Genomic DNA, 15,914 nt, shown 5'->3' with positions numbered 1-15,914 from the left:
TGCTTATGATTACTGCCTGGGTATCAAAGGATAGTCCTCCCTGAGGAATTAAGGCTGCTGGTTTGCTAGCAAAATTGGCCTGGGGTGGAGCAGGGGGAATCATGTCCTCTTTCAGCTGCTTTGCCCTGCATTCTGCAACAGCCCCATTGCCATGGGCTCTCCACTCACACTGGTGTGTCCAGAAGCAGCAAGAACTGTGCAGAGTTGGCCGCCACCTGCCTGGTTGGACCATGTCCTGACTGCTGTAGTTCTCCCCTGAGGCAGAGGCTCTGTGTGTGCTCTTTTGAGTCCCTGGTTAGGCTTTACTTGTGCAGTGATGAACGTCCCTATTTTAGACCCAAATTTGTTGGTTTTCTATACAAAACGTAAGTCAATATGCAATGCAATACAAAGTTACCGTTACAGGGGCACCATTTTGTGAAACCAAGCATGTCAAGGTGGCATTAAAAAATGCCCAGGACCCATTGAATCCATACACTTTAGGGAGACACAATTTAAGCAGGTTGAGCTGTGGCAGGCTCCAAACATATTTAAGCCAGTAATTTGGATTATGCTGTAGCCATGAAATGGTGAATAAAAGCCCGTATGCCCAAGCTCTGGATCTTTGCCTTCTTTGTCACTTGTTGCTAATGTAAGAGTTGGTGGAATTAGTAAACATGCTGGTTGGAGTGAGGGGAGAATTTGTCTCAACAGAAACTTGTCTGCATATAGTATGAGAAGGTCTTGAGATTTAGGTAATTTTTTTTTTCTCTTTTTACTATTAGAATGCAGTTAGCCAGAAAACAGGAGTGTATAGTCCATTCAGTATGGCAAGAGTGGCTTTGATTTTATGACCTTTATATCTCATTGTGTTAGCATCATGTTCAGTGAGAGATTGCAGGAAGTGTTAACACTCTGATTAAAAGCATATATATATCAGCCTGGCAGCTACAAATGGATAAGATCAATGTAATATAATAAATACTTTAAATGCTATAAGCAGGGACACGTCTCTCCTCTGTGCCTGCTCATTCATGTCTAATAGTGCTTGCAAGTGAAGGGGACAGTGACAGCTCTCCTGATCTGACCTGACAGACATTACAGGCACAGAGCTATGTGCATCTGCCTGTCACAGTCAAAAGGGTAATCCTTTCAGCCAGACCCATAACTGATTTTTATAGTGACCTTAGCTCACCACCTCAGTCCTTAGATAAGTGGGTCACTTGCGTGCTCAGCTTTCACTGTGATTTAGAAACAAAACGTCCAGGTTTGCTGACGGTTTAATTAAATCAGGCCATTTTTGCCATCCATCAGACCTGCCACTGCCTGTTGGAGAGGGCGTGAGTTTCAAAGTGATGTTTAAAGCGAGATGAAAGATTGCACTGTAAAGATGATAAATATAACTGACCCAAATGTAAATTTTTAGGACCGTGAAGGGAAGAGAGGGAAGGACGTTAAATGTTAGTTAACACACTACAGTAAAAACTTGGCGGAAAGCCCCAAGAGCTTCGATTCCCAGTTTCATTACCGATGTCTCCTCTTGCGGGAGGGAGCTGGCGAGGTGGAGGTGGGGCAGCAACGCAGAGAGGGAGCATAATTTCTCAAGGCAGCAGACGTAGGAGGAATCAGCCACTTCCCGGGCATTTTGGCACCACTGCCACCCCCCTCCTGCCCTCCTGTCTGGTTTGGTGATGGTCAGCCTTCCTCCTCTGCCTGCCTAGCTGGGGACACAAGAACACCACAGACAGCAGCCTATTTTTTTTAATAACTGGCAAAGCTTAAGACATGATCCAGTGTTTCAAAAGCATCTTGAAAAAAGTAAAACTAACTGACACAGAGAACACCAGCAGGAAAGGTCCTGGCCATACTCCTCTTGGGATTAACCTGGAGCAGCCTCACTGACTCTGCTACAGCCTTCCCAGGGTAGCCACGAGCAGTGCCAGTGTCTTCACCAGCTCTGCCCTTGCTTCAGAAAACTGCTCTAGCTGTCATCTCTAATGGTCACGTTCATCTGTCCTATTCATGTCAGTACTCTCCAAAGCCTTCCTCCAACTACTAGGACCTTACCAGCTAGTATCCATAGAAATGCCACCATTTGAATAGCCATTTAATCATTTCATTTGTTTGAGATCCCTTTCACTGATCTGAATTACATACATTTTGGATATGAAGCATGAATAAGAGCACAGCTCTTTTTTTGTCTCTGTTGCAGATGGCTGAATAAAAACGGGATTCGGGAAATTGAGAATCTCGCATTTAATGGAACCTACCTGGATGAGCTGTAACTATTTCTGTTGCTTACTATTCTGAAAAGCAATTATTAGAAGGTAGTAACTGATGCAAGTTATTGTTTTAATCTCAGACTGTTTTAGGATAAATATTGTTGTATTTTTCAGAAATCTAAGTGACAATCACAACTTAGAAAAATTACCAAATGAGGTCTTCCAAGGAGCCAATGGACCTGTTGTTTTGTAAGTAATATTCAAATATCATTTTTCTCATTATTAACTCTCCAGAAAAGAGCAGAGAAGAATGTATGGATTTCAATATGTCACAAACGTTTCAGTGCAAAACTAGAGGTGTAGTTCTGAAGAAAAAGAAAAAAAATCCTGGAAGCCATAACTGAAATTTCAGTCTTGATCCATGTTTTCATTTAGTCCTCAAGTTTTTGGGAGTATTTGGATCTAAGGATTTAGATCCAGATTCTTCTCCACCATTGATAAAGCTCTGTAAGAGAGTAGTTCTGCTTTGTTTTTTTCCAAAGAAAAAACATTGTTAGTGTTTTGTTCAAACAAAAGCAAGAAGAGTTGGGTGGGTCCTCAGTGCTTAAATTTGAATTGCTTACAAGTGAAGATCTGCCCCTGCATCTCTGAATCTTAATTCTGAAGATAAAATCCCTGCCCTACAGGGACAGGGATTGAGATGTCCCATCCCCTGTAAAGATAGGTATGAGATATCTCTCATGCAGTTACAGCCGGATGTCTTTGATGTGTGATAAACTGGAAAGCAAGATCTCAGCAGTAGACAATTCAGCAATAGGGTGCTCATGGATCTCAGCCACCATTACCTCAACCCATAATTTGCCACAGGGTCTGAAAATGCCTGTGAGTGTCACAACTGCTTGTGTTTCTGAGCTCAAGTCACAACACGCATGAGCTGTAACAGAGACACAGGGAGTGTCACAGGGAGTCCTTTTCCACCTCACCGATTCATCAGACCCTTTCCCTTTTCCAACCCGAATGTCCAGAGAGGGCTAAGATTTACCCAGAAAAGGTGAAAAAGGGTCTTTGGAACTGCTGGAAGATTTTACAGGTAGGTTATTATTGTTAGAATTCTAAAAAGAGGAACAAAGAATGTCTGGTTAACCTTGACTTCATATCAGAAGTCTTCTGGAGGCCTTTTCTTCCACATTGTGATGGTCAGCACACCTATGATACAAAGAGCTATGGGTTACTGCATGACAATCCACTTCCATCACTCCCTCAAAGACCCTTCCTTCTTTGGAAAAGACTGACAGTGGAACATCTTTTCAGCAGTAATATCATAGATGTCTCTCTGGGAAAACACTGTTTCCTGTAGCAAAAAGTAAATGCATTTTCATTGCAAGCTGTAGCTGATACAATCATATTCTGGAGGTTTATCAAATTGATTTGGCTGTCATTTAGATTCATTTGATAGTTCAATTTCTAACACAAAGTTATTTGTGTAAGAAGTTTTCTTTTCCATTACCAATACATCCAGTATTCTGTAGATGGGAAATTACCTTTTTATTCTGACAGAGATGAGGAAAGAAGGGATTTCTTACTCATCCATCACTGTTGTGAACTCTAGGAAGATACTTTCACTCGTGGAAATGATTGACCCATAATAATATCTTTTCTGGGACAAATAGTATTGTTGCAATCTGCACTGTTTTATTAGAATGAACATCAGGATTTTTTAACTCTCGATATCCCTGAATCAGTGTTCTACACTGAATTAATACCAACTTCTATTTTTAGTTCAGCATATTAAAATAAGATGAAGGAAAAAAACACAAATAATACTGTTAAAAAGGACCAATCTCAGCCCTTGCACGGTTTCATTAATCAATTCCCCTCTGAGGCTTACAATTCTTGGCTGAATTAGAGCATCTCTTTTGGAAAGACATCAAGTTTTGACTTAAAGGATTTCAGTGCAAGTAAATCAAATAGCTAATTACTCCCAAAACCATACATATTCTTTCTATACATAAATACACTATATTTCCAGCTTGGAGTTTCATAGCTTCCATTTTCATCCATATTGTTTCATTTAACCATCTTCTGGTACTCCCAGAGCTGTAGTGGAGTCTTCAGCTTTTACTGAAGTCCTTAGGAACTCTCTGGCTGTCTCCTAACCTGGATGAAGGGCAAAGTATGGCTGTGGTCCATCCTATCCTTGCAATTTTTCTTCAATAGTAAACCCACATGTGGGGGCCACGAGAGAGCTCCACTCGATCCGTAGCTCAACAGCTGAGCGCCTGAAGCACAGCCAGAGATCAGTTTAGATATAAGCACAGAGAAAATTGTTCTCACAGATCAGTCTGTCCATCTCTGATTTCTGCTCTGCCAGCCATTTCTTGCTATTTCTGTATGTGCCTTTCAAACCTCATCAGCTGGTCAGTATTTTTGCTAATCCGATAGAGACTCCCAATGGGAAAAGGAAATGATTGGAGGAGAAATCAGGTTCATTTTGCTGTTTCTTCTCTGGCTGCTGTCAAGGCTGATGACTAGCAGCTGAGCAATAATAATACCCGAACATGTATTCTAGTCACTGATGCTTTCTGGTTTGATTTCCTACTGCCACTTTATCATCTTTATCATCAACCTTATTTAATTTATCAAGCTCTTAAATAGAGAGCAATGTCCCAAAGAAAACCTCTGCACTGAGGTCTGCATGTGACTCAGTGGAATAAGTTAGTAACACCTGCACAATGCCTCTGTTTGCTGTTCTGGGACTTGTCAGTCCAAAAACTACATGTCAGTATCAAAAACTACCCCTAACAGACATGCAAAGAAGCCCACAGGAATATGCAAAGCACTTTCCCTAACTCACTTCTTTTTATATACAAAAATGAGCATTAAAAATTATTTTTTTAAAATAATAAGAAAATATTTTAATTGAAAAATATTTAATATTTATGAAATTAGCTAGAAACATCCAGAGATGCAGTAACATTTTAGCTATTTTTAAGTCTAGGTGATATTCCTATTCGTATTTGTTTGCTATTTCTTCTTAGTGTAATAACAGTTTAGACTCAGTAAAGATTCTTAGCTAACAAGCCAAAGAAAACATTTTCTATCCTCTTATGCAGAGTTATGAGCCCCTGTGAAGTTTCACAGGCTCTTAATGATGCCCTGAGTGATGTTGTCTGTGGATTTTAGGCAGAAAACTGCTGTTTAGTTGTTGAGTCATGAGCATATACTCTAGGTGACAGTTTTCATTAGACAGCATACTAAGGGCAATAGTCACTCCATGAAACAATTCAGATTGCTCGTTGCAACCTAACTACCTCTTCAAGTGTCTAAGTCAGGAATCAATAGCCTAAAATTTCTCCTCAGCTGCAGTTTTTAGCTCCTAGGAGAAACAGGTCAGGCCCAGAATAACCTTAAGACCACAGCATGGCTTCTCTCAGCCTGACCTGCAGAAGTTCAAATCATTTCTGACTCCACTGGTTTGTCTTGACATCCCAGTGGTAGTCATGGCCCCAGGTCAGGGTAATGGAATGGGTTCTGTGTTTGCTCCTCTGCTGTCACAGTTCATGGTCCAGTTTGGGAAGGTAATCCTGCAAAGCCTGGCTGCAAAGCCTCAGCTGTGGGCACAGCATGGACGCAAAGGTCATCTTTACCCAACACCAATTTTACTAACTGCTTTATTAGCTGTCTAGGAATTTGTTAGACTTGGCCACCATAAACTAATGATCATAAGTTCAAGCAGAGCCATTTCCTGGTATTAAATTAATACCGTGTTTCTTAGAACAGAGAACAGAGGTGCAAATGTGCTTGTGGTCTATAGCAACTGTCTTATTACATGCTGCTAAAACCTGGTCTGCCCCTCACATGGCATCACTCTATTGCATTAATATGATAATGAAACCAATTTGTGCATGTTGGGTAATAGAGATCAAATAACATGTTGTCCTGACATTGTACTGTTACGGAGGAATTGGAAACTGTACCTTGGAGGACTCATGGAGAAAATTACAAATACTGTCAGTTCAGTTCCTTGATTAGGGAAAATTACTTTCTTCATTGGAGAATAAAGAGCAAAGCAGCCTCAGCAAACACTGCATCCTGGATCAGTCTCAGGCCATAAGGACAGGGTGATTTTGTGCAATTTATTTACGCTGTTGTTCTTAAGAGAAAGGAGCTTGCTCGCCTGCTACCATGAGCTGATGTACACAGTTTGTGCCCTAGTGAGGGAAATGTGGGGACGTTCTGCCCCAGCTGTTACACCCTGGAGCCATAGGGATGGGCTGCCAAATATATCTTACCCTGGAGAGGGAGTACCTTTGATCCTTCCCTTCCCTCACCTGCATGGCACAAGCCAGGATTCAGTGTTCGCACAATGTGTTTTCTTTTAAAATCCCCACTAACGGTCTCTTTATTACATTCATAGCTGCAGCTTCCACTGCTGCCCTTGATAGCCTTGCCCACACAGTAACTGCCTTCCACATAAATACATCTCTCCCAACCTCTTGTAATTTTGTGCATTTATTCCCTTCAGTCTGGGCTTTCTTCGTTTCTTAAACCTCTGGAAATGTTGTGTTATTTTTGTTCCTCACAGTTTGAGCCATATCACCCCTGTCTCTCTTTAATCTTTTTTTTCTCCCTAATGAGTACAAAACCTGATATCTCCAACCTCTCCTCACATCTGTACCCCTATGTGAGCCTCTTCGTGTTTATTCCCTTTCCACAGCAACCTTGGCATGACATGATGTTCATACAACAAACTTCTGTTGTGATTTCATCAGCCTTTTTTATCCTGTAACAGTATTCTGGGATGATTGTTGCATGTACTGGTTATTTACCAAACCCAGTAAGACATGGCACTAACAGTTTATGTCCCTACTAATCCTTACCCAGAGGGTTATGGGATTTTTTTCTTTTTTTTCTCAGACCAGACTAACATCGGTTGATTGTTGTTTGCATTGGATATTAGTTCAGGTTTCTTGAAGGAACCCATAATTTATCCCTGGATCCTCTTTCAGTGTAAACTTTCAACTGATCTCTTTCCAATTACTATCTGAGAATGGGTAGGATAGTCTAAAATGCATACCCACTGTCGAGCAGAAGTAAATTTGCTTTTTACTGAGATTTTCATGTTTTCTTAAAGGGATATTTCAAGGACAAGAATCAGTTCCCTGCCAAGCCATGGATTAGAACTCATTAAGAAGCTAAGAGCAAGGTCTACATACAATTTAAAAAAGCTTCCTGATTTAAGCAAATTTAGATCTTTGATTGAGGCAAATTTCACCTACCCTAGCCATTGCTGTGCATTTACAAACTGGAAAAGACAAAAGTAAGTGATTTCATTTGTTCTGCTTTTTGGTGCTTCTCAACAGTTGATAGTGAATTAAATAAGCTGCCTTAAAATCTGAATAGAGAAGGTCTCTTGAGGACAGGTAAGTAAATGAATAGAAATTAATAAATATATAGTACATGCAGGTTTATATAGACTACACAGTGCACTGCTTCTCCATTACAGGGGATCAAAAAATTTTGACATTGGTTTTAGCTTCAGTGTTTTCCTCAGCTGTGGCTCTAGCCTGTACCTGTCACAGGTCCATCTTTCACTGGGAGCCTTTTCTGGATCAGCCTGGAGCCACATTGAAGACATTCAACAGTAAAAGTTTGATAACTTTTCAGAAAGTAGCTGGAGGGAAAGCTGTGTTTGCAGAGAAGCTGGTCAATACTTGACCATCAATTCAGGAGGAAAACAGGACCACTGACTGAGTGATCTTAAACTCTTCTCTCAGAAAGCACGCTGTTGTTGTTGAAACACTGTTCAACCAAGTGCCACATTATCCATTGAATCTATATACACCACTGTGTATGTACATGTTTTGTACATGAATTCTGAAATTATCAACTTAGATCAGGTACCTTTTATCCAAATCAACAGGGAGGGATGGGAGGGTGGGTTGCCTTTTTAGATTCTCATAGTAATTTTCCATGTTTGTTTTAATTTTCCATTAACAAGTTGCAGTGAGGCTTCAGGTGTTAATAATTCTCAGGAAGTATAGATAGACTTTAAATGTACAGGTTAACTACTTAATGAACCTCGTGAATTTGTGCCACAGGAAAACATGAGGAACTGGTACTTACAAAAAACCCAGTTATTGTCTGAAGTTTTTCCTTTACTGTATGCCCTCAAAGACTTTGAGTTTGTTGTGGCACAAAAAAAAAAAAATTGTGGATCATTGTTAAAATTCAAGACACTGTCTTCAGAAGTTGCCTAAAACTTCAAAGAAAATTAAAACTATATAGAGAAAGCATAAACTACTTGTAGCTTGTATTTTAACAGTTATAATAGCCATTTATTTTACTTTCAGTGTTGTATTGTCACCAGGCAATGAAAGATAACTGATCTCGCTTCTGTTGCTAGCTAATAAATATCATCTACACAGGTTTGCAAAATTATGGGTGTAGAGAGTGCAAGTGTGATGGTGGAGACTGCAATAATAAGGGAAGTAGCTGACAGAATCCATGCCCCGTTGCCCATTTTTCATCCAAAACTAGCTAAACTTTTCACTAGGACATTTTATCAGCAAGAGACGTTTTCACATATTTCTGCAGGCTTATGCAGGCACAGTGCTTGGCAGCTGGCTAAGTAGAAATGGGTACAGTCCTTCTAGCACTGATGGAAATGTGATTTTTGCCAATGAGTCCAAAGGAAGTGGAAGTCCTGAATCTACAAAGGGACCGTAATATCACTCCGGTTCATATTTTTAGAGGTATTTGACTTCTGGGCTGCTTGGGCCAAATCAGGACCCAAATCCATGAAACCACCCCCTAAATTAGGCAACTGGACTTTTCAAAAATTATGTAAGAGTTACTACAGGAAACTATAAGGGAAAGTACAGGAGGAAACGGCCCTGACCTTGTGGTAAGCTCTCAGTATCTAGTCCCTTCACGTGAGCTGTTAAATAACTTCTTTATCATGCTCGCCCAGGGAATTGAAGACCACAGCACTCATTTCCACTTTAGTAGAGCCCTACTTTTGGAAACCTCTGTCCTGAGAGGCAAGAAGCTAAGGAGGATGCACACAGCCCTTCCCACAGTCTGGGCAAGTGTAGTTCTGCAACAAAAAGCAAGCAGCCGTGAAGAGCTCACATTACCCAAGTGCAGATGGCAAGTGGGCTGGGCTGGAGCACCACGCAGCAGTGGGGCTGCTTCTGTAGGAAGCCTGGTCACAACTTCACAGTCCCCTGTAGTATGAGGTGTGATGCAATGGTAAGAAATAGTACCATTAACTCTAATTAACAATAGTAAGTTGATACATGTTATATGATTACTTAAATGAATGTGCATATCATCCTGGTCAACAGAAAGAGGTTCAATGTGTGTATCTATATACATCTATATAGGTATGTCTCTAATAGTTACCAGATGTATCTTTTGCAAAATATTAAGCACAGATGCAAACTTATTAGAACAGATTATTTAGCCCTTCCTGTTAACTGCTTTAATGCATAATTAAAAATGGTATTTTCTTCCATACAGTCATGTGTCTTGTACTGAAATAGGTAGGAGATAGATATCCTCTCTCTAGCTAAAAGAGAAAATGGATGCAATTTAGCTCAGTTTGAATACGAATGATATGACCCCATACACTTCAGCAGATATTAGTCACACATACAGGAGCTACACCTACTTTAATTTCAAAGCAGTTTTCTTGACAGCTGGCACAAGCTGCATGTGCATTGAAGACTGCTCACGTTGTTTAAGTTATTAATAGTTTGCAGTGCTTGATCACACAACGTATATTATTTCTTTGGTAAGAGCTGTGCTTAGTTCAATGCAGTGGGTGCTACTTGTGGTGGTGAGAACTGTGGTGTGGTCTAACTTGCCATGCACCTTCACAGGAGACAATTGTTCTCCCATGGCCATTTGGGTCTCAGAATACTTCCAGGAGGCGCCTCATCACCCCTAGAAGTGCATTTCTAGATATCACAAGAGCAGCTGGCATTCACATGGGAAATGTGGGAAGGAATTAAGACAGGGATGTGTGCTCCCCATCTGGCTGTCTCCTTTATGTTAGATTTCCCCTCTTTGAGACTTTGGTAGCACTTGAGAACCTTAGATAAAATAAGCTGCCATAGTGGATTGTGCTGGATCACCTCTACCAAATCCATCTGCACTGGCAAACAGGAGCTGTTGTGATAAGAGAAAGCTTAAACCTGTTATAGTGGCAGCGTTTTCTACATTTCCGATGATGTCACATCAAATGCAGATCTGCCCAGACACAAATTAAAGTATAGGCAATTTTGATGCTTTTTTTCAGCCCCATTCCAGTAAGGATTGTATGATTAATAGTGATCTGTATATATGTTGGCCCAACAGAAAGTAAACTGCTGGGACAAGCCCAGTGCTGTATGTTGAACTCCCCTCACGTTTTACTGTGACTGGAAAATAATATCCTTGAAGTGTGGATAGGGCAGAGGCTGGATGTTAAAACTCTCAACTTGACATAGACCAGTATGAACTTCAGCAAGCTTTTGGCTTTCTTTGACATAAAAATCACCTTCTGCCTAAAAGAATGACATTGATATGACTCTATCCTAACACTTGATCATTATTCTTTGGAAGAGCTGTCACTTGAAATCCTACTTTTTTTAAAAATGTGCCAGCATCAGGAGTCGTGTTTGGGCCTCATCTCATGGGAACATAATATCAGTTGCTCACAACTCACTTGATGTCACTTTTCAGTGAGGACAATTGGTTTGAGATAGGACTTAATACAGAACCTGGGTCGAGACTATTTATTCTGCTGAGCATGTTTCGCAGCACACAAGATCCTGCTGTCACCAGACCCAGACAAAGCGCATAAAAACCCACTTGTACAAAGGTAATGATTTTTGTTTATTTTTTCAGAGCACTCTGCCAATTTTAACGTTATTCTTTATGTTGTACTTTCTCTAGTCTATCATTCAAAAGGTTAACTTGGGCAAAACAATGTTAAACAGTAGCAGAAGGTTACAAACAGGCTGAATAAATGAAATGTGCTACAATACCTATCCTCTCAACAGAAAGCAAGGACCTGTACCTTGCAAAAAAAAAAAAGATTTTAGCCTGTTGCTTTGAATACACTGCAAAGCCCAAGGGGCAAACTTTCCATGGCAAATAATAGGCAAGCAGTCAGTGCCAGAGGATGGTTCTTCTTCCCCCTGGGAATTTGCAACTGCCCATCTTATCTGCTCACAGTACAGGTAACCAACAAAGAGACTCCTCATTGCCCATCCTCAGAACAAACAGAGCAGCTAACTCTGTGGGCCCCTGGTTTTGTTTGGAAATGCTGGCTGTAAAATAATTCAAGAATTAATTAATTTTACTAATCGGAAATATTTAATTGACCTTGCATAACAGTCTTATGAGGGGATAGATTTAGCTCCAGGCCATGCCTCCATAATTTGAGAAAATGTTTATTTTTAAGTCATAGCTGAGAAATGATTGGATAGAAACACTTCCCTGCTTCTCTCAGTTTATTTACAAAGAACAACCAATTGTTGTGCCCTCGAGTGTCCGTTACATTCAAAAGTGAGGGACTTTCTTATTATTGTTCTTTTGGAAGCATATATACCTCTTCAGCTAGAGAATTGTTGATATATTGATCAATACACTGGACTCCTCACTCATCCTTACACGAGCAGAACACAGGGGAGCAAAATGTAATGCCTTGTTATTGCTATTGTGACCTTCATAGTGCATAGCTGACCTCACAGAAAATCAGTTTTCTGCCTCCGTTGACAGGCAAGATAAAAAATATTGATAATAGTAGAGGATGTTCAGAACCTCATAGGAAATGCCCCTCACCTTCTGGTGCTGGGCCTGCATTAGTTTTCCTTTCTTGCAGACCTTTTAAACTCTATTTTTAGAAGATGTGCTGAGTGCACGAAGTCAAAGTGTAAAATCAGGTTACAAAAAAGAATTCTCCCTTTTAAGTTGCTACCAGTTTTTTAAAAATTCAACTTAGCTTGCCTAGAAAGCTCTTCTCTCAAGCATACTTCAGGTCAAGGTGGAAGATATGCTGGGGCCCTGTCCTAAAAATTAACACACCTAAATTTCCATCTGGGATGTAGATGAAAGCAGGCAGAGCTGAACTGTGTTGGTTTTGAAACACATTGTCAGCTGTTTTTTTCCTCTGACTCAGATGAGGTCTGGGTCCATTTTATGCAAAGTTATGGATGCAAATTTCTGGGATAGCAAACTCCAAAGGCAGCCTAGGAGAAGAAGTTGTTGGAGTCTAACCCTTTTTTTCTTCTTGAGGCACCTTGCTGTTTCTTAGCTTGATGGAGCTGCTTACCTTTCTATCATCTCAGCCAAAATATTTGTTTCTCCTGTTGGTCTAGACATGGAGAAAGTCATAAAGTTAATACTCTAGGAAATAAAGCAAATCAGATAACTATCAAAAATATTAGTTTTACCTTCCATGGCTTTTTTTTTCTTTAAACTCTTTTCCTACATTCACCTTTGCTACTGAAAATTGTCATAAAGTTTTAAAAAGACTTTCTGACAAAAACAAAAACAACTATTCCTTCTGTAGAAATGGTGTGGTTTAGTTTGGTTTGGTAGAGTTTGGTTTGTTTCAATATGGCTCGGCTTTGCTTCACTTAATTTGATTTCTAATCCATTTTCTTTGAAATACAGTTTTTAAGCAAAATGTTGTACCATGTCTTGTGTTTGTATCTGTGTTGGAATCTGGCTTCTGGAAGCTAGCATGAATTTATCTATGCTATTTATTTGTGTTACTGGCCAGCTACCAATATGACATGAGATACACGAAATGAATGGCAAACATTAGGCTTTCCTTCCCCTTACATTTTATGATGTTTCCAAATAATTTACAGTTTACGTAATATATTATAAATAAGGAACAGTCAGACTATTCATTTCAAGCTCCAGGGTAGTCTATACAATCAGCTAACCAGAAAAAAAAAGAGCTGTTAATAGAAAATGGATAATTTCATGGGTTTGTATGCCTCATGTTACGTCTCTTAGTTTCCAACTCTACTTTTTTTACAATTTCAGCACTGAATTACATCCGATATGTAGCATATATCAGGCCAAGCAAGACCTTGATGAGCAGCCTGGCAAAAAACTGCACAGACGATCTGCAGCTGAAGACTATATTTCCAATTATGGCATAGGATTTGACCCAGCAGAGAACGAATTTGACTATGGTTTATGCAATGAAGTAGTTAATGTAGCTTGCTCACCTAAACCAGATGCTTTCAATCCATGTGAAGATATCATGGGATACAACATTCTGAGAGTCCTAATATGGTTTATCAGCATTTTAGCTATCACTGGGAACATTGTTGTCCTCATTATTTTAATAAGCAGTCAGTACAAACTCACCGTACCTCGGTTTCTAATGTGCAATCTCGCATTTGCAGACCTCTGCATAGGCATCTACTTGCTGTTTATTGCATCTGTAGATATCCAGACCAAAAGCCAGTATTACAACTACGCCATAGACTGGCAAACTGGGGCAGGATGCAATGCTGCAGGATTTTTTACAGTGTTTGCAAGTGAACTCTCGGTCTACACGCTGACTGTGATAACTCTGGAAAGGTGGCACACCATCACCTACGCCATGCAACTGGACCGCAAGGTTCGATTTCGTCATGCTGTGATTATCATGATTTTTGGCTGGATGTTTGCCTTCACGGTGGCACTTCTTCCCATATTTGGAGTCAGCAGCTACATGAAGGTCAGCATCTGTTTGCCCATGGATATAGAAACACCATTTTCTCAGGCTTATGTTATATTTCTTTTGGTGTTGAATGTACTCGCATTTGTGATTATATGTGCCTGCTACATCTGCATCTATTTTACGGTAAGAAACCCTAATGTCATCTCTTCAAACAGTGACACTAAGATTGCCAAGCGCATGGCCATACTGATCTTCACAGACTTCCTCTGCATGGCACCAATATCTTTTTTTGCAATATCAGCCTCACTCAAGGTTCCTCTCATCACAGTGTCCAAATCCAAGATCCTTCTGGTTTTGTTTTACCCCATCAATTCCTGTGCTAACCCTTTCCTCTATGCCATTTTCACAAAGACTTTCCGCAGGGATTTCTTCATTCTGTTGAGCAAGTTTGGTTGCTGTGAAATGCAAGCGCAGATTTACAGAACAGAGACCTCCTCATCTGCTCATAATTTCCACACAAGAAATGGCCATTGCCTTCCTACGTCAAAAAACAGTGATGGGACTATTTATACATCGGTTCCTCTGAATCACTTGAACTGAAATGCTTGCAGGAATTTTTGTGTCTGAGGCAGTGAGATAATCACTTTCAACTGTAAATTTGAATAATGACTTCAGCATAGCATGCAAACTTATTTTTTATGAGAAAAAAATTATTTCCACTTCACTGTTTTTGTTCAACAAATAGCCATCAGAGATGACACATCACCTTCATCAGTTCTTGAAGAACAAAAACCAGAACTTCACCATGTGCCAAAGTTTTCTTGTGGAATTGTCTCATGACAATGAGACAAAATGAATGAAATTATAAACTGGTATCTCCCACCCTACAGGCAGAGATTCCCTTCATCCTAAGAAGATGTTAGCTGCTTATTGAGAATTCAGTAGTTAGACATGGTTGAAAAAAAAAATGTAGAGTTAATTTTTTGGCCTGGAAAGCATGTTGTAACAATGACAGATAATCACCTCTTTTCATTAATCATGTCTCCTGGGGTCACAGGAGACACAAGGCCAACTTAGAATCCTCCTTCAGCACAGACTTACTAGGAATGAGAATATCTTCTATTGTTTCCATTTCTGTTGACCACAGCAGAGGAGGCAGGAGGCATCACCAGCTATGCTTACGTATGTTATTCCACACTGCACAGACAAGCTTTATTCTGCAAAAGAGTGTCACTTTGTGTAGGATTTGTGTTGGTCTAGATTGGCAGGCTCTGAGAAACAGATTTCACCTGAGTTTGGATCAAGGTTTTGGTTTGGAGTTTGTTTTCAAGGTGAGAAAGAGCAAAAACAAGAGCAGGAGAAACCCTTCATAATAAGGGGGATTTTTTTCAAGTTGGTCTCCCAAAGCTGAGTTGAAATCACCTTTGTGTGGCTGAGTGTGGCAAGATGGGCCAATGGGCTACACTAGCATCATACCTGAGGCACGTTTGCCATACAGCAGTATTAGTGCTTTGTGCTGTCTGGGCTGTGTAAAGGATGACAGAGCCAGACATGACTTTTGAAAACCTGAACAAAAGTTTTTGTGAAATCTTAAAAGTCCTCTTTCCCCTTCCCTTCTAAAAAAAATTCTTTCATGTGAACATTATCAGATGATGGTCCAGATTGAAAGACCTGAAAGAAAATGAAAGTTGCTGCACACTGAGCAAACCCGCAGCAAGTGGGCGTCACACAGGGTGTTACCTGGGAGCAGCAGGGCAAGGGCAAGCTCCCTGAGCAGGCAAGCAAACCAGCTAACAGGGTGCGGCAGGGCTCTGAGATCCTGTAAAGTCAGCCAGAGAACAATGGTAACCATTCAGCAGAAGACCATGGCATCCCTCTGTCCTTCACATACAAGATCTCATGTAGCTTCTCAGACAGAACACTCATGGGAACATGCTGCCACCCAGGTGCTGGGCTGCAGGGTGTGCCCAGCTCTTACACCGGTGTTGGATGGCAGCGGTGAGCATGCCTGCGGATGGTGTGCCCAGGTAGAGCTG

The 15,914-nt window shown here is 40.5% G+C and overlaps 1 protein-coding gene across 1 annotated transcript in view; it reads left to right on the top strand.

Annotated features, from left to right (window-relative positions):
• Positions 1-14,963, top strand: part of FSHR (follicle stimulating hormone receptor) — an 82,167-nt gene extending 67,204 nt beyond the window's left edge. The window contains exons 7-10 of the mRNA XM_008937330.1: positions 2,192-2,260; positions 2,376-2,450; positions 7,336-7,521; positions 13,251-14,963. Coding sequence (XP_008935578.1) covers positions 2,192-2,260; positions 2,376-2,450; positions 7,336-7,521; positions 13,251-14,478 — 1,558 coding nt within the window. The 3' untranslated portion in view covers positions 14,479-14,963. The remainder of the gene's footprint in view (positions 1-2,191; positions 2,261-2,375; positions 2,451-7,335; positions 7,522-13,250) is intronic.
• The last annotated feature ends 951 nt before the right edge of the window (positions 14,964-15,914 follow it).

Source organism: Merops nubicus, unplaced genomic scaffold, assembly GCF_000691845.1.
Source record: "Merops nubicus isolate BGI_N331 unplaced genomic scaffold, ASM69184v1 scaffold593, whole genome shotgun sequence".
Lineage (NCBI taxonomy): Eukaryota > Metazoa > Chordata > Aves > Coraciiformes > Meropidae > Merops > Merops nubicus.
The sequence above is the reverse complement of the archived record's forward strand: the minus strand, read 5'-3'. Positions and strand labels throughout refer to the sequence as shown.